This window comes from Oryctolagus cuniculus, chromosome X (genome assembly GCF_964237555.1).
Source record: "Oryctolagus cuniculus chromosome X, mOryCun1.1, whole genome shotgun sequence".
Taxonomy (NCBI): Eukaryota; Metazoa; Chordata; class Mammalia; order Lagomorpha; family Leporidae; genus Oryctolagus; species Oryctolagus cuniculus.
This window is the reverse complement of record NC_091453.1, coordinates 38,539,052-38,557,751: the sequence shown is the minus strand read 5'-3', so window position 1 is coordinate 38,557,751 and position 18,700 is coordinate 38,539,052. Positions and strand designations below refer to the sequence as shown.

The 18,700-nt window shown below is 54.3% G+C and overlaps 1 protein-coding gene across 1 annotated transcript in view; it reads left to right on the top strand.

The window, feature by feature from the left end:
- The first annotated feature begins 584 nt into the window (after nucleotides 1-584).
- The window catches only part of FGD1 (FYVE, RhoGEF and PH domain containing 1), a 42,682-nt gene continuing 24,566 nt past the window's right edge, over nucleotides 585-18,700 (top strand). The window contains exons 1-2 of the mRNA XM_008272662.4: nucleotides 585-1,194; nucleotides 18,348-18,521. Of these exons, the coding sequence (XP_008270884.3) occupies nucleotides 888-1,194; nucleotides 18,348-18,521 (481 nt within the window). The 5' untranslated portion in view covers nucleotides 585-887. The remainder of the gene's footprint in view (nucleotides 1,195-18,347; nucleotides 18,522-18,700) is intronic.

Genomic DNA, 18,700 nt, shown 5'->3' with positions numbered 1-18,700 from the left:
GGCGGTCGCAGCGAGAAGGGAGGCGGACCCGAGCGAAGGGGCGTGGTCAGCGCAAATCCCGGGCGAGGGGGCGGGGCCCCGGTAACTGGGTCCCAGCGCCGCTGTGGCTGCGGCTGCCTCAGCGACGGCTCCCGCCTCCCAACCCCCCTTCCCAGGGCTGCTTCCCGCCTGCCGCCGCCGCCGAGACTCAGGCTGAGGCTGGGGAGAACGGTGAAGCCCGGCCCAGGCCGTTCCCCTGTCCCCGGGGCTGGAGCATCGCCCGGGAGGACTGGCCGAAGGCGAGCCCCGAAGCCCAAGCGCGCGGCGCACACGCGCGCCCCCGGCCATCGCCATCCTCCCCTCCCTCCCCTTCCTTTCCCTCCCCTCCCCTCTCCTCCGCCCCCAGCCTCCGCTGCGGCGGGAGGAAGAACCCTTTCCGACCAGCCAGGAGAGTCCAGATCGATTCCCATTCGGGCAGAAAGAAGAGACCCCGCACTCGGATCCGACCGACCGCTCTCCCCGGGGCCACGGAAGTAGCTCGCAGTCCAACGGAGAGCCCGCGCCCAGCGCAGCCCTCCGACCCTCGCCCAGCCGCAGCCGCATAGACAGCGCTCCCCAGCGGGCCCCCGGCCCCGCCAAGCCCACTCCCCGCGCGGAGCCGGGGCCGGCGATGCCTGGCACGGCAGCGGCGGTGGCCGCGGCTGCTGCTGCCACTGCCACCGCTGCCACGGCTGCTGGCCCGGGCCCGGGCCGGGGGCTCGAGTCTCCGCAGTGGGGCTGAGCCCGCAGCCCCGCCCCCCGAGCCTGAGGCCGCTGCTCTGCCGGGCGCCGGGCCTCCTCCGCCCGCGCCTCCGCCCCAGGAGCTGGAGCCAAGCGGGGAGCCCGGGCCCCGCGCCCAGGCCCGGACCATGCACGGCCACCGAGCTCCGGGGGGCGCCGGGCCTTCGGAGCCCGAACACCCGGCTGCGAACCCCCCCGGCGCCGCTCCACCGGCCTGTGCCGACTCGGACCCTGGAGCCTCGGAGCCCGGACTACCGGTGCGCAGGGGCTCAGGCTCGGCTCTCGGCGGCCCCCTGGATCCCCAGTTTCCCGGACCCTCGGACGCCAGCCTGGGTGCTGTACCAGGGCCCCGGGTCTTGCCCTGCGGCCCCAGTCCACAGCACCACCGGGCCCTGCGCTTCTCTTACCACCTGGAGGGCTCGCAGCCTCGGCCTGGTGAGTGATCCAGAGGGCATGGGAGCCGGGGCCACGGGCCTGGTACTGGGAGCGGGTTCTTGTTCTCAGGCCCTCTAAGCCCCACCTCGGGGCCGGCCTGCTCATCCCGGTCCTTCAGATGCCCTCAGCCTCCACCTCCTGCCCTCGTCCCTGGGCCTTCCAACCCGTCCTTTCAACCTCGGGCCCGGTCTCCCCTGCTGTCCCCTGTGCCCCTCAACCCTCTAGCTCCCCTCTCTTCTGTCTGCCGAGGCTAATGGGAGAAGGAAAACTCCAAGAAAAAGGAGCAGGATTGCAAGACAGCAGCAGGGATTTGGTTGGGGGAATCTGGGTCTAGTTGGGGGAATCAGAATTTAATTGGGAGGAGTAGGAGAAAAGGAGGAGCCTCTCATTAGCCAAGCAGCTAGATTAACCAAATTTTGTAGGAGAGGAAACTGAGGCTCAGAGAAGTTAAGTAACTTGTCCAAGGTCACACAGCTTGTATGGAGCCAGGATTCAGTACCAGATCTGTTTGAGTCCAAAGTCTGTGGTCTTTCCGCCTTCCCCAAACTGAGGCTGGAGAGCATGAAAGTAATGCCAAGCCTTCTGCTTATGTGATTTTCTCCTGTACTGTTCGGCAGCTCTGGAGTATGAGTGGAAAAAAAAAAGAGGGATGGTGGATTGATCCAAGGTTGGGGTTTTGCCAGGGGTGTGTGGCGGGAGGACAAGGGAAGGAAGGAGCAGAAGGTACTGATGAGAGGGAAAGGTGGAAGGGGGGGATGGGGAGCAAGCTGGAAGGGTTGTTGGGTAGGGAGACAGCAGAGATCAGCAGGGGCAGGAGGCAGTTGCAGCAGAGCTAGAGAGCTGCAGGGCCACGAGGCTGCTTCTTGGATGTGTAGAGGTAGAGCAACCCTGGGAGAGGCTGGGGCCACAGACCACTGCCTGGAGAGTCCTTTGTGTTGCATAGACCTGAGTGAGGGACCCAGCATCTGGGCAAATTCTCCTGTGGGCTGAGCCCAAGACTCGCAGGAGAAGAGCAGTGCTGTGGGCCCTGTCTTTCACTAGGACCAAAGGAGTTGTTGAGTCTCTGGGAGCTCCCCAGGCTCACCTTCCACGTCCCACAGGGCTTTGGGACTGTGACCCAGCAGCAGGTAGCAGTGGCTAAGCATAAAGGATGGCCCCTTGCTGCTGTTGTGACCTCGAGTTAGTCCTGGAACCTTTGGGAGATTTCAGGGGGCTCCCTGCACGTGGGCTGGAGGTAACCAGCTAACAGCCCGTTTCCACTGTCTGTCTAAACTCCCCTTGTCAGACTGTGGGTAGAGGGCTATTCAGTGCTCTCCTACAGCACCTTCTTATCCCAACACATGCCACGGGCACTCCCACCGCAGGGCCTTTGCATTTGCTCCTCTCTCTGCCTGCAGCCTTGCCTCCAGCCCTCCACCTGGCTTGCTCCTCATCTTTCAGGTCTCAGCTCAGATGTCACCTCCTCCAAGAGACTTTCCCTGACCCCTCCACCGCAGCTGCCAGCCTGCTCCCACCCTTGCACTCTGGACAGTCTGAAGTTAGCTTCCCCTTGCTTATTGGCCATCTTCTGCCGCTACAGCGTGAGCTCCGTGAGGGCCAAGGGATCCTCTCTGTTTTGTTCACTGTTGGGTCCCCACTGACTGACACAGTGCCTTGCACACAGTAGGTGCTCCATAAGTCCTTGTTGGACAAATGCCTGAACAGAGAGCAAGCAGGCACATAGTAGGCCCTCAGGAACTATTACCTAAGCAAAGGGCACTAGATTCCTGCTCTCCACACACAGAGACCAAGAGTTCTCTGGCCTCTCTGATCAGTACACCGCGATGATTCTGAGGATGCCTTCCCACTGCACCAATCCTTTGAGTCCCAATTCATAGTCCCCTGCCTAAACCGCTCTCCTGCTCCCCCCAAAAAACAGCAGGAAGTTCAGGACCCTTTCCCCACTGAAGTCCCTGCTTCTGCAGTTGCCTGGGATGGGGGTGGGGAGTCTTTTTTTTTTTTTCAATCCAAAACGGGGATTGGGAATAAGAAAGAGATCCGGGAAGGACCTGGCCTCCCATCCAATCATTCCTAACTGACTCACTGAGTGACTTCCCTTCTCTGAGCTTCAATTTCCTCATCTGGAGAATGCCGCGAAGAGTCTGTTTGCAAAGCCTGCAGCATGGCCTAAACCGTCAGCCACCAGGAGTTTAAAAAAAACTCAAATCACATCATAAGAGAGAAAAAGCTCCTGAAGAGGAGGCGGAGGGATTACTCAGGCCTGGCAAGGCGGGCGCTGGGCCATGTGATTCACAGCAGCATGGGTGGTGAGAGACCCGCCTCCCCCACTGCCCAGCCGGCCCAGGGGCAGGCGCAAGCCACTGACTTCTCTCTCCATGGGACTCGCCTATAATTGGCCCGAAGAGGGCAGGGTTGGTGGTTGTAGGGTGTGTATGTAAGAGAAGGAGCGAGCAAGCGAGTGAGAGAGAGAGAGAGATTCCTGAGCTTCAATTAAAGGGTTGAAACGTTTTAGTCCACATGTTAAGATGTCCGTGCGCCGCCCGACTTCCTCCCTCAGACTGCCAAGGCCTTTATTGAATCACCATCCTCAGGACTCAGTGGCTGATCGTGGAGATGGGGGAGGCTTTGTAAAGTACTAAGTATATCTTATGCTTATGAAGAGCCTCGAATTGCTTGAGAGCCCTTTTTTTCGTTATCCTGTCCCAATTCCTGGAGAGAGGGACAATTGTTAGTGTGCCCATTTTCCGGATTGATAAAACCTGAGGCCTCATTGCAGCACTGGGATAACATATTGAGATACCAGAGAAGGCTTTGAGAGAGTCAGGAAGGGGCTCCCAAGTATGGATTACCCCACAGGATTTGCAGGAGAGCTACCCTATTCCTTGGGGTTAAAGCCTAGAACGTCCTTCCCGATGGTGGTGCTGGAGAAGCTGGGGCCCTGACCTTAGCTCCATCACACCTGATGTTAGAGCCTTCTGTTGGGTAGCAGGGGAAACCAGGGCTAGGGGAGCCAGGAGCAGCAAGAAGGGCTGGCTTTTTCTGACTTGGAGCCTGGGGCATTTTCGGAGACTTCCAGGAGTTGAAATGGCAGCTGGAAAGGTGCCTCCACACTGTTTGGTTCTGAGTGATCATCTGAATCCCTTGTTGGCCTGAGGGAAAGAAACGTGATTCCCAGACTCCACCTTGGAGTTCCAGAACCTCAGGGCTGGAACCTAGTAGTCTGGTTGCCCAGATGCTTCTGACGCACAGCCCGCAGTGGGAACTGCTGCTCAAGCCCATTTTCCAGTTGGGGTAGTGGAGGCTCGGAGAGGCAGGAATGTGGCCATGGTCCCGCAGTGAGTCAGCAGCTCTAGGGCCTGAAGAATGTCTCCATCTCCTCCTGAGGCCCTGTCTCCAGGGCCCTCGATGGGCCCCTCAACCCCCTAGGGAGGGACAAGATCAGAAATAAATGGGAGTGGGTCAACCCCTCACCCACATACACACGTTTCAGTTTACCCTCCAGTCCCAGCTCTCATGAATAGCTACCATTTGGCAGTTCAAGTTGGAAGGCAAGTTGCACTTCTGGGACTGCAGGCACGGGAAACCTTGGCTTCAGCAGTGTCCAGCCCAGGGCCTGGGCCAAAGGAAGAGCTACTAGAGGGATGTCCAGCAAGGCTCGTAGTGCTAGAGGGGAATGTGGAGGGCAGTTCAGGTGGGTGGGTTAGGGAGCAGAGGTGCCAAAACAGGGCACTGGCGAGTGAAGCTGCTGTCAGGAGGAGCAGTGTGATGAGACTGGCAGAGAAATGTTCTCGCATGTGCATACGGACCACTGGAGGGTTGAAGAACTGGGGAATCATGGGCTCATGTGCTCAGATGTGGGTGTCTGCAAGCTGCATAGGCTGAATGGATGGAAGCGGTGCAAGAGAGGCAGCAGGGAGACGGGCAGGTGGGTGTTACAGGTGGCCTGGTGCAGGGTGGTGGAGCTCATGGTGGCAGGTGAGGAAAGGAAGGCCTGAGAGATATTTAGGTGTTAACATGGACAGGCGTTAAGGTGACATGGATGTAGAGGCCGAGGAAGAGAGGCAAGTCCAAGATGGCTCTAATTTTTTTTTTTTTCTGAAACGCCTGACACTGACCTGGTAGATAACAGGGCCATCTAGATGCAAAGAGAAGGAGTGGGTTTAGGGAAAGATAATGAATAATATTTGAGATCTATTGAGTTTGAGAGATCAAGGAGAATATCAGGGTGCAGATGGCCAGCAGGCGTAAGATTGGAAAACTCAGGAGAAGGGCCTGGGCCAGAGATGGTTGGGAGTTTCACCAGCAACACATACCACGCCCCACACAACCGTTCACGGGGAGAGTGTGTGTGGCTCTGGAGGCAGTCTCCTCCCCCAAGTCAGAAAGTGAGATCAGCAGAGTCACACTCAGGTGGCTCATTCGCTACCACCTGCTCAAACTGCCGAAGGAATGCCTCTTGTGTGTGTGGGAGTTCTTGAAGCACGTTTGCACGAAGCCGAGATCCATTTCGCGGACATCCAGGCTAGCCGGGTGCAAAGAAGTGAGGGAGGCCTGCTGGAAAGCCAATCAGACACAGGTAAACTCAGTTCATGTGACTCCCTGGCTATTCTCCCTAGTCACGGCATCCTGAGAGGTGGTTAGCTCGCGGAAAGATTGAAGAAGGGGCTCAAGATGGGAGGGGTGGGTGGACCCTGCTGGAGAGTTCTGCAGAGCAGTGCTATTGCGATTCCAGGAGAGTGTCTGGGAAAAGACCCAGATTCCATTTCTAATCAGCTGAGGCCTTCCCAACAAATGCCAACAAAATGGAAAGACTCTGGGTAGCTGGGAGAAGGACTTCCCCCAGACAGGACTAAAAGAGTTGGTTTCCAAATTGCACATGGTTGGCGCCCCCACTCCTCAGCCCTCTCAGGGGCCTCTGTGCCTGGAGGAGGGCCTGGCTGGAGCTGTCTGCTCCCTCAAGGGTGAGTGACAGCTAACAGTGCCTCAGTCAGATACAAACTGTGGCTTTCTGGGGGCCGGTTAGCTAAATGCCTTAGGCAGATGTGGAGCTGGCCAGACACTGCCTGGGTGGGGCTAGGACCTGTCTGGAATGAGGGCAGGAAGCACAGTCTGCCATTGGCTAGCCCCTCAAAGTTAAGTTCCCTCCTCTGAAGAGAGCAGCCATCCTTGGAGCAGCCAGTCTGGCCTCTTGGAGCTCCAGTGGCCAGTTCCTTGAACCTGTAAGGCACCTTCAAAAGGTGCCTTCGAACACGCAGGGCTGGAGACATGCAGGGCATCGCAGAAGGAGCCTCAGCGCTGCGGGCTCTGCTGTTCGTCCACTATGCCTCCAGGCCTCCCTTGCCCTCTCGCAGGGCCTTCGTTTCCCCATTTGTAAGGTTGCAGACATGATCGTTGCATTTGCTTGGCAGAGACTATGGCATGGATAAGTACTGGAGTGTGCAAGAGGGGAGGGAGGAGACCATTTGTTTAATATGTGCCTACTGAGTGTCTGTGGGCCACACGAGGAACACAACCCCTGTCCCCATGGAGCTTATATCTAGCAGGAAGGATAACTCTTCAAGTTATCCCCAGCACACTTGCTGCAGGAGCACAATGGGTTGGGGGGCAGAGACAAAGAGGACACTTGAGTTAAGACCTGAAGGATACATAGAGTCCAGAGGTAAGGAGAAGCGGAAAAGCCATTCAGGGTACAGGAACAACATGTGCCAAAGCCCCAGGCGGAAGAGAGCACTTTCGAGGAACAGACAAGAGGCCATTGTGGCTGGAGGGTGGGGGCAGGGAAGTGTACTTGAGCTTAGGCCTTCCTTGTCCTGGTGCTCAGGGGTTCCGCGTTGGCCCTGAAGGCAAAGGGGAGCCCTTGAGGAGGCTGAAGGAAATGAAGGGGGGCTGTGTTTTCCCAAAGCGGGCTGTGGTGTGGTGAACTGGGGTGGGGGCGGGGGTTCCGGATGAATATACAGATTCTCAGCTACTAAGTCCGTGGAGATGGCCGGATGTGTGCACTGAGGGAGAGGGAGGAGCAGAAGAGACAGCCCAGCCTGTGCCGGGATGGACTGGAGGGGCAGGAGAGGAGCAGTGTAGGCGTGTGGTTGATTTAGGACGCGGAGTCGGAGCAGCCCGAAGCCCGGACATTGAGGCGACAGCGCCCGACAGGCAACAGCTGTGCCACTCTGAGCCCCCGGACTTAGAGCAGGAGGGTGAAGGGCACAGGTGTGTGGCAGAGGCCAAGAGGGCAGGGCAGGCTCTTCCGAGTGCCAGCGGCCTTTTAGTCCAAGGCACTCACCCGGGGCTCCTGAAGGGAAGGGGTTAAGTCACCGAGGGAAGGAGCTTGTGGAAAGCGGGAAAGGCGGGCCTGGCAGGGCTGCCCCTGGGAGCTGCAGCTGGCAGAGAAGCCCTTCCGCCCGGGCCTGCTGGGCTCGCGCTGCTGCTGCTGCCGCTGCCGCTGCCGCTGCCGCTGCCGCCCACGCCGCCGCCGCCTTCACCTTCACCTTCACCTTTCCTGCTCCCCCTCCAGCTTCTTCCTGGCTCCCCTAGGCCGGGCCTCCCTACCTAATGCATTCCAGGTGTAGATGTGCCCTTCCCCCACCCAGGGGCGGCCGGGGAGGGGGGCAGGGAAGCCGTGGGTCTCCTTCATAGTACATCTCTTAGGGTGAGTCTCCCAGTCTCACTGATGGCTTCTTTCTCTGGAGAATTCTTTTAGAGATATCTGGGCACGTGTCCATGGCAGGAACCCGTAGTGGGGAGAGCCACCCCAGTTTTGCCAAGCTCTTAAGTTTTATGTGACTTTGGGCTAGTCACCTTATCTCTCTGCGCCTTGGTTTTCTCATCTGTAATAGGGGCTTGTCATCCCGCCTCCTAGGGCGTTGTGGGGATTTAACTGCCAGAGCTGAAGCCCACAGTCGTGGTCACCCTTTGTGTCCCTGCCCTTGTCCCTCGCTGACTCCCAGACCCTGTGTGAACTTCTCGGGACTGTGTCTCCCTTCTCACTGACCGCTTCCTTTTTCTGGTTCCCTGCGGCTCTCTGTACTTTTCCTGTCCTCTCCCTCTTTGTCTTTGTCCCCGTGTCTTTCTTTATCTCTGTCTTTTTCCCTCATAATCTCTCAGTGTCTCCAACTCTCACATTTGACCAGGCTCTGGTGCATGGGAAGGGACATGAGTGGGTGGTGGGGTCCCTGGGGTGGAGGCAGGGGTCAGAGGGACCATCCCCCTAGTGGCTTTGTCCTCGCAGGGAGGGGAATCTCAGCCAGCGTGGCAGCCCCAGCACTGGGTAATTACTGCCCCCAGTGCTCCCAGCTGCAGCTCCACTCCCTTCCCTTCCTGTCCTCTGAAGTCCCCAGCTCCTCGGGGGAGGGGCTGGGGGTGGAGTCACCACCCCTGTCCTCTGGCCTTTGGTCCAGAGAAGCAGGGAAGAGGTGGCCAGGCCCTCACAGTAATCAAGCCACTAGAACAGGGATGGGCTGCTGAAGTTCTCATGTGGCCATGTGGTTTGTGTGTGCGTGCCTGCCGGCATGTGCCTAGCTGCCTGGCTGGGTCACCATAGGCCTATTTTGTGTAGGTCTTTATGTTCTTGGTTTTAATATGTCCACATGCAAATTTGCATGTGTGTGTATTATTCCTGTGTGTCTTTGAGTCTGCATGCATTGTTATTGTGTGTTCCAGGTTGTATGTCACCTTGGCTCTATGTAAGCCCATGTGGGTTTCTACATGTTTCTATGTATAGGTCTCTGGATCTTGTGTGTGTCCGTGTGTCTTTTTTTAAAAAGACGCATTTGCTTATTTGAAAGACAGAGTTAGAGAGAGAGAGAGAGAGAGAGAGAGAGAGATTCCATCTGCTGGTTCATTCCCCAAATGACCACAATGCCTGCGCCAGGCAGAAGCCAAAAGCTTCATCTGGGTCTCCTACATGAGTGACAAGGGCCCAGGCACTTGGGTCATCTGCTGCTTTCCTAGGTGCATTAGCAGGGAGTTGGATCAGAAGTAGAGCAGCGGGGCTGGTGTTGTGGTGTAGCGGGTAAAGCCGCTGCCTACAGTGCTAGCATCCTATTTGAACGCCAGTTCGAGTCCCAGCTGCTCCACTTCTGGTCCAGGTCTCTGTTATGGCCTGGGAAAGCAGTAGAAGATGGCCCAAGTTCTTGGGCCCCTGCACCCACATGGGAGACCTGAAAGAAGCTCCTGGCTCCTGGCTTCAGATTAGTGCATCTCCGGCTGCTGTGGCCATCTGAGGAGTGAACCAGCGGATGGAAGACCTCTCTCTGTCTTTCAAATAAACAAATACATCTTTTAAAAAAGTGGAGCAGCTGGGACTCAAACTCGTGCCCATATAGGATGCCGGTGCTATAGGCAGCAGCCTAATCCACTGTCCTACAGTATCGGCCCCTATGTCTGTCTTTTAATGCCCCCTGTAGGTCTGTGTCATGATTGTGGCACTTGGTGGTATTGGGAGCAGAGGGAGATGCCTGCCAGCCTGCCTGCATGCATGCATCTTTTGGCCCTTACCCTTTCTTGCTGCTCTGGACTTTCTTGCAAACTCAGGACTCTGTCCATCAAACATATGCTTCACTTACACCGCTTTCCCTATTATCCACATTTTTGCATGCTATTCTTCCCTTGTCTGCAGTATCATCCCTGGTCCATCCAATCCTGGTCCATCCATCCTGGATGGTTCGACTAAAAGCTACCTGCTTTAGAAAGTCTTTTCCCTCGCCCCTCCAAATGTGATGTCTTTTCCAACTTAGTAGACGTTCGCTGAAGATACACTCTGTGACTCTGGAAACAGACCCACTTGGGATCCAGTCCCAGTTCAACCACTTCTACCTCTGTGTCCTCAGAACAATTATTTTGCTTCTGTGTGCCTTAGATTCCTCAACTGTAAAATGGAGCCCTTTGCTCCCAGGGTTATTAGCAGAATGCCCTACACTCCTGGAAAGCATCAACACAATGCCTGGCCCCAGAGTAGGTGTTCAACGAACAGTTGCATCCCATACCTTATATACCCTATACGGAAAAATGAACAGCTGGGGTTCCTGAGAGTTCTGAGTATTCTTCCACTGTCTCCTGCTCTCTCATCCAGGCTTCCTGCACAGAGCAGAAGGTGAACGGGGCCAGACAGAACAAAAGGCAGATTCCAATTCAGGGAACAGCTGACAAATATTGCATGAGTTAACTCACTGATCCTGCTTAGGACGAGAGGAGACTGGGCCCTTCCTAGGAATGGAAGAAGGTACCTCCAAGGCCCTAAGGGTCAGAACATTCCAGATAGGGCAAGAGGTAAACAGCAGGGGTGGAAGAAGCCTTCAGGACCATCCAACTTAGATTTTTACAATGTGATGGCCTTAAGTTGAGTGAGTTGAACTTAACTCACAAGTTTCGTTTGGCCTGCTCATTTCTATTAAATTTATTTATTTGAGGGGTGGAAACACAGAGACAGAGAAAGCCCCTCCAAATGTTCCAAACAGCCACAGCTGAAGGGCTGGGCCAGGCTGAAATCCTGGGCTAGGAAAACAATCCAGGTGTCCCATGTGGGCGGCAGGAAATCAATTACATGAGCCATCACTGCAGCCTCCCGGGGCCTGCACTGGCAGGAAGTCAGGAGCCATAGCTGGTGATCAAACACATTTACCCTGATATAGGATGCTAGCATTTTAAACTGCTAGGCCAAAGTTTTGCTCTGGCCTGCTCACTTTTTATAACTAGGAGATTTTACATAAAAATCTAGCTATGTGGATTCTTTTCAAATATCGGAAGATCTGACAATTCATGGCTGCATAACTGCAAGGTGATAACTGGACAGAGGGGGAGGAGCTGCTGTCCCTACTTCGGGTGAGGCATATGCTTTGTAGTTTTCCGCAGTCCGCACCATTCCCTGTTGGCTTATACTTCCTTAGTTCCTCACTTTACACAGGGCCCTACGCTTCACAGAAATGTTCTTTGCTCTATGGAAGGGGACTCACTTTAGAAAAAAAGGGGATTCTCCAGTCTCCTATTTTGTCAGAGTATGTAATTTTCAGATCATCCTTTTTACAAAAGGGTCTTTATAGAACTCTCTCCACTTCATAGAATGCCTCTCTGCTTTAAAGAAGCCTCCTCCATTTGCTAGAAACTTCTTCCCTTTACAGAAGGGCTCTTCTTTTTATCAAAGAGCCCTCCCTTTTCACACAGTTTCTCCATATTGCAGGTGGGAACAGGGCTTAGGCTTAGAAAGCGCCTCACTTGCCAGAATGAATCCCATCTTCCCCAAGTGTTTTCACCCCCCCACACACACACACACATTTTTCTGCAGAGTCCTTGTGGTCAGAAGACTTCGGGGAAGGAGCCTTTGGACTACCCACAGGGTTCCTGTAAACAGCTCCTCCTGCACCTTTCACACTTGACAGAGCTTCGTGTTTGAACTTTCAGAGTGCACATTTGCCGGGCCAAGCAGGGGCCTAGCTGCAGTCTGGCCTCGAGGTTGGAGTGGGACAGCTTGGCTGGAGCTGACATTCAAGGGGCAGGTGGGAAGAGGTGGAGCAGTTAGGCCTTTATCCCCTGCTTTTTTTTTCTCTCCACAGCTGAGGGACTCCCTACCCTTCCCCCAGGGAGCTGGCTTCCCAAAAGGCACTTTGCTTTGCTTTTTTGCTGTTGTTCTTTCTTCTCCACTCCCTCTGCTCCCCCCAACCCCCGCTCCACCCGCAGGAATTCCAGTTGTCCCCGGGGCCTACCTCTCAGCCAGGAAAGGCAGAGATTTGGGGCGTGTAGGGAGAAGCTCGCATCAGCTGTGAGGGCAGCCGGCTTCTGTCCACCCTAGCATCTCGGATTCCTCACAATGAGCAGCTCACACATATTTCTTTCCACCTTCCCCCCACCCCCAACCGCCTGCCACCTTTTTCTGCAGATGGCGATGTTGGGGTCCAAAGCTATGAGGTCACTTGCCTCAGATCACCAGGGTCCCTAATAGCTGTCTTGAGATGAAGCCAAGGCTACAAATGGGAGAAGGGAGAGGGGGCTGCCGCTGGCCAGGGACGATGGGGAATGTTGACAGCTGAAATGCCCAGAAAGAGGTGAGGGAGAAGCGGGGTCTGGTTCCAGGGGGGAATGGGCAGACGAGCCCTTGTTCTGAAACACAGCTAGAGACTGGACCTGCTCTGCCACTCAACCTGGAAGCATGTGCTCCAGGCACCTGCCAAGCAGGGACATGCGGCAACCAGAAACAATTTTTGGAACGATCTTTGCTATTTCAACAACAATAAGTTGTCATGGGAAAATTCAAAACCCAGCAACACTTCTCAACCCTGATTTTGCAGTCTTGGACAGTTTGTATTTGGAGTTGAATTTGACTGAAAGTCGGGGTGCTGAGTACCTTTGTCTTTTCACTGCGCTGCACCTCTCAATAATCCTCTTCTCCATCTGCAGAACTGTCCTGGGGAGCAAGGGCTGGATTCTGGGCCCGTCTCTGGTTGGCTTTGTAGCATATCTGTAGCTCTATGTTGGGTTGCAGCCTGTGACCTGAGCATGTATGCATCTGTGTATGACATTTTGTGTCTTTCCGAATATGTGATTCTTAGGGGTTTTCTCTCTCTCTGTGTGTGTGTGTGTGTGTGTGTGTGTGTGTGTGTGTGTGAGGGAGCACTGTGTTCTTTCCTTTCGTGGTCTCATAGCTTCTCCCAAGTGAGGGGGCTGCTATGACCAGTTGAGCATTCCTAATTGGAAAATGCAAAACCTCAAATGTTCAGAAATGGTCAACATGGCAATTAGAAAGTTTCAGATTTTGGAGCATTTTGAATTTCACATTTTTTGGACTAGGGATGCGTAATTGGTAAAATGTATACAAATTTTTTAAAAAAATCCAAAAAACTCCCCAAATCTGAAACACTTCTGGTCCCAAGTATTTCAGATAAGGGATAGTCAACCTGATAGCATAATGAATTTTTAGTATAAGTATCGCATGAGAGACTTATTAAAAAATGTATTGTTTATCTGAAACTCAAATTGAACTGGATATCCTGCATTTCATGTGGCCACCCTATCCCTGCCTTCTCCTTTCCCTCAGTGTCCCCATCCCAACAGGCTGACCCCCTTGCACTTCCTGAGCCACCAGTTGGCTTTTCCTGAATGAGTCTCTTGTCCTTGAGATTGGGAACTCCCTGAGGATAAGGGTCAAGATTGCCCCGCTGACTTCCCATGCTTGCTGAGGGCCCGGCAGGGGTGAGGATGGGCCAGGGAGGCTCTGTGCTATCCCTGCAGTTTCCAGGGTATGCTTCCCATCTGCGATGAGAGGTGTCCAAATGGCAGTGATGGTGGTGGGTGTGCATGTTGGGCTGAACACGTCGCACATGAACTTGAGTACAGCTCTGTGGTTCTCTCTAGGTCTTCAGGGGATACACACAGTTGGTGTGTGGAGGGGGACAGCTTCTCCAAGCATTATAGGACTTGTTGCTATAGACTGTGTGGCCTCTGCTCTAATGGGCACTGGAGACACTGGTGCTGGTAGAGGATCTTGTCAGGGGTGTAGGTGTGGGGATGAGTATGTGTGAGATACAAGGTCGGAAATGATCAACCGCAAGAAAAACGGGCTCTGGAAAATCCGTGCAGGGTCTGGCTTGGCGGGGGTGAGATGGGGCAATAGGAAGAGCTGGCTGCGATTTCAAGGAAGAGGGAGGGGGGCCTACCTTGTGAGCTCCCCAAGGGTAAGAGGCAAGATTTTCTTGTCCTACCCCAAGAGTCTACCAGGCTCAGAAATATTTAGGGGCTCAAACTGAGCTGAGAGAAGCCAGACAGTTCCTCAGGGTGGCTAGGGGGCCACAGAGGCCTAACTGAGAAGTTGATTTTCTCATGGGCAGCGAGGAGTTCCAAGAAGGTTCAAGTGCAGGGAAGTGGCATGAGCTGAGCTGGATTAGAAGAAAGTTTATCCAGCCATCTGCAGGGAATCCAAGACCCAGGGATCAGGGAGCCATTGAGGGAAAACACAGAAGGAGACAGGAGAAGGTAGGCAAAAAGGCAAGGAAGGGAGAGTGCTGAAATTGGACAGGGGACTGGGGGGGGATCTTGAACCATTTTCCCCTGGATAGAACCTTACTATTCTCCATGTGGGCAGAGCTGGGGGTGTCCCTGTCACTAGCCACTCTGCAGTTTGTGACTTTTGGAAGCACTGGGACTCAGGCCTGCCTCTTCTGGTCTCCCTCTTTTCCAGCTTCCTCTTGGAGAGCAGAGTTCAAAGCAAGGAGTGCAGTGCATGGCTAGTCAGCTTGAGAGTTTGCCATGAACTTGCTGTGAGACCTTGGGCAAGTCACTTCCTCTCTGTCTGCCTTTATCTCCTCACTAGACACTGCCCTATCCATCCCTTCTCCTCTTACATGGGACTCTAAGGTGTGAATTTCATTCAGCCTCCTATTCTGTAGAGCTGCCTGCAAGGAGGCGCACAGAATGGAAAGGCTGGCCCAACTGAGGGCTGCCAGCTGTGCAGGGGGCAGAGGGTGGGCCAAGCCAGTGCTGTGGAGGGTGGCATGTGTAGCCAGAGGGACAGAAACCCTAGCCAGGCAGAGAGGGCTTGCCCAGGAGGGAGGCCTGGCCACTTTGAGATGTGGAGACGGGGCCAGATAGGCACCACCTGGCACTAGGAGGCAGGCAAGGAGCCTCAGGGACCCTAACACCCATGTGTGTATAGATGAAGTAGGGGGTCTCCACTTGGCTTTGCCCCCTGGCTCTCTGACCCTTCCAGCTACTGTCTGCATCTCTCACTTTCTCTGGTCATGTGTCTCTGCAACCATGTCTCCACTGGTGCCACCTCTAGGTGACTCATCTTCCTCAACCCCACGCCCAGGGGAGGGCAAGGGCAGGACCAGGCCAGGATATGCTGAGCCGGGCAGGGTAAGCAGCCCAGCTGAGCTGAGAGGAACACTTCCTCCGGCCGGCTGCGGCACTGCCTGTTCAGGTGGGAGAGGAAGTGAGGAAACTGCACCCAGAACCAGGTACAGGGTGGGGGATGGGTGCTTGGCCCGGGGTCTGGGGTACCAACTTCCCTTGGGGCTGGGAAGGGACTCTGGCCCAAGTCCCCTGTGGCTTTCCTAGCTGTGTGGTAGCCAGGGTGGGGTCGGGGGCCCAAGGAATCTCTTGGACTGGGAGACTGCCAATCCCCTGTAACCCTTTCTGTCTGTGTGACCTTATAAGGGAGGGTACACATGATTTGGGGTGTGTCACAGCCATATGATTTTATAGCAGAGGCCACCTGTTAGTATGTAGACCAGGAGGAGGTAAGTGTCTCGTGTGTGTGTGTGTGTGTGTGTGTGTATACGTGTGTGTCCCTGAACCCATGGCTAAGATCCAGGGACTCTATGGCCATGTTTGTTTCTTGAGTATGACATAAGTATCTGTGTTTCTGAGTATATGTTGGCATGCACTTTTGCCATTGTGTGAGGTCGTGTCTGCCCTGGTATAATTGACCCCATATGAGCCGGCGCCGCGGCTCACTAGGCTAATCCTCCACCTAGCGGCGCCGGCACACCGGGTTCTAGTCCCGGTTGGGGCGCCGGATTCTGTCCCGGTTGCCCCTCTTCCAGGCCAGCCCTCTGCTGTGGCCCGGGAGTGCAGTGGAGGATGGCCCAGGTGCTTGGGCCCTGCACCCCATGGGAGACCAGGAAAAGCACCTGGCTCCTGGCTCCTGCCATCGGATCAGCGCGGTGCGCCGGCCGCAGCGCGCCGGCCGCGGCGGCCATTGGAGGGTGAACCAACGGCAAAGGAAGACCTTTCTCTCTGTCTCTCTCTCTCACTGTCCACTCTGCCTGTCAAAAAATAAAAAAAAATAAAAAAAAATAATTGACCCCATATGGATTACCTTTGAGTATATGTAAGCATATTTGCAGGTGTGTAAAGGCCCATTATGATATATTTGCCACTCTGTGGCCATTCACTTGTGAGATACAGTGTACATGATGCTGTGTATCTTTGCGACTCAGTGAAACCACATTTAAGGGATGTATACACTGGGTATGTGGATAGTATGTGATTGGGCGATCATTGCATGATCATTGTATGATCATATCGTGATGGTGTCACCGAGTCTGTGACTGCGCTTGACCATATTTGCAGGTGAGTGTGAGGCCATGTGACCAGCCCTGTGAAGCTGTGGCTGTGGGGTCTTTCTCTGTGACTGTGTGTGACTAGGCTTTCAACAGGGTGAGGGTATGTGACTAGATGTCTGGATTTGTGTGGCCCTGCAGTTGTGTGGAACAGTATAAATAACACCGTGCGATTTTGTGACTGGCGAGACCATGTGTGACACAGGTAATAGACACTGTGTGGCTGTTAGAGGCCATGTGGCTGACGCTCGTGCAGGTGGCGGCTCTGGGGAGCTCTCGGCTAGAGCTCACTCTTTTGTCTGCACACCTGTCTGCCTATGTCTCTCCCTGCACAGATGCTGTCATGGCTCCTTCTGCCACAGGATGGGTGGATGGCCGGCTCGACAGCCTGGCACCCACAGCTTTTTCCCCTCCTCTCTGGCCCCACCTGAATTCTCTGTCATCTCAGGCACTCCCCCAACCCCAGCCGAGCCACACGCACGTGAGCCCCACACTCCTTTCCTTGGGACATGTCTTCTGTGAGGGGTTCCTTGCACCTCCCACACCGAATCTTCCCTTGTAAGTGGGACCATCATCTCCTCCAGAGCCAGAGACAGAGGTGGCTCTGGGGGACCTACAATGAGGAGAGAGGGACAGTGCAAAGGCCTCCGCTTTTTCCTGAATTCCCTGCTTGCTGGTTTTGAAGTTGCTCCTGTGAGCTGGAATGTGGATGTGGATGTGGATGTGGATGTGCAAGTGGAGGAGGCTGGTGCCGATCAGTGAAAGCAAAACTTTGGCTCATGAAATATAATTTCACTTTTAAGACACAGAAAAAGTCCACGATGGCTTTTTATAAAAAAAAAAGTTACTACAAAAAATGTTTCTGTGTCTTAAAAGTGAATTAACAATTTATATTTATTCTCTAAACTAAAGGTTTCCTGTCCTTTCTCATAATTTTTTGTTCTTATTTAAACCATGATGGCCTGTAACAGTTGTGAAAATTGAAATAAATATATGTGTTTTTTTTAAAGAAATACAATGTCATCACTTTTAAGCACATCAAGCTGTACAAAACTGTAAGCAAGAATGGGGCCGGTGTTGTAGCACAGCAGGTTAAGCCACAATTTGTGACACCGGCGTCTCATAGTAGATCGCCTGTTCAAGTCCTGGCCTGGCTGCTTCTGATCCAGCTGTCTGCTAGTGCATCTGGGAAGGCAGCGGAAGACAGCCCAAGTCCTTGGTCGCTTGACACCCATCTGGGAGACCTAGATGGAGTTCTAGGATCCTGGCTTTAGCCTGGCCCAGCCCTGACCATTGTGGCCATTTGGAGAATGAACCAGTAGATAGAAGATCTCTATCTATCATCTATCTATCTATCTATTTCTCCAGCTATTCTTAGGGCCTTAAGATAAAGGAGGAAGTTGGGGCTGGCACTGTGATATAGCAGGTTAAGTTGCCACCTGTGATGCTAACATTCCATGTGGGCACCGGTTCAAGACCCAGCTGCTCCATTTCTGATCCAGCTCCCTGCTAATGTGCCTAAGAAAGCAGAGGAGGATGGTCCAAGTGCTTGGGTTCCTGAACCCATGTGGGAGACCCAGTTGAAGATCCAGGCTCCTGGCTTCAGCCTGGCCCAGCCCTGGTTGTTTTGGCCATTTGGGGAGTGAACCAGCGGATGGAAGATTTCTCTCTCTCTCTCTCTCTCTCTCTCTCTCTCTCTCTTTCTCTAACTCTGAATTTCAAATAAGCAAATAAATGAATATTTTGTAAAAAGAAAGAAAAAGGGAGAGGAATGGTTTATTCTCAGCACACCCCCTGCAACACACAAACTTGACCATGCTCACTCACACTCCCAGCCTGGCTAAACTCTGTAATAACACTGCCTGCTGACATGCATGGAACCAATGCCCTGATCCCAGAGAAAGCCTCTATTAATGAAAACAGGCAGCTCCAGCCCTGGGCCTGGCTCCCCAGCTGAGAGCCAGGGTCAGGACTTCCCAAAAAAGCAGTGTGCCCAGGAAAGGGGCTCAGAGAAACCCAACACCGCAGACACCTGCTCAGATAGGTAACTCCCCTGTCCCCCTTGGGTAAAGTCAATTGCTTCACACCTACTTTCTCTTTCTAAAGGGCTACACCAGGGAAACCGGATCCTGGTTAAAAGTTTGTCCCTTGACCCTGGCCAGAGCCTTGAGCCTCATCCCGAAGGCCCCCAGCGGCTTCGCTCAGACCCAGGCCCCCCCACTGAGTCTCCCAGCCAGCGTCCTTCGCCACTGAAGCGGGCACCAGGCCCAAAGCCACAGGGTAAGTGTTTCCAGAAAGGAACAGAGAAATGGACTAGAGGAAGGGAGAAGGTTAGCCAGTGGCGGGAGAGGGCTTATTAGGATGGGGTTGGGGCGGGGGGAGCACCATGATCTCTGGGGCATGGCTGTCTACCCAGGGCTTGAGAGCTGTGGCCTGGGGTCACGTGTGTATACTCGCAT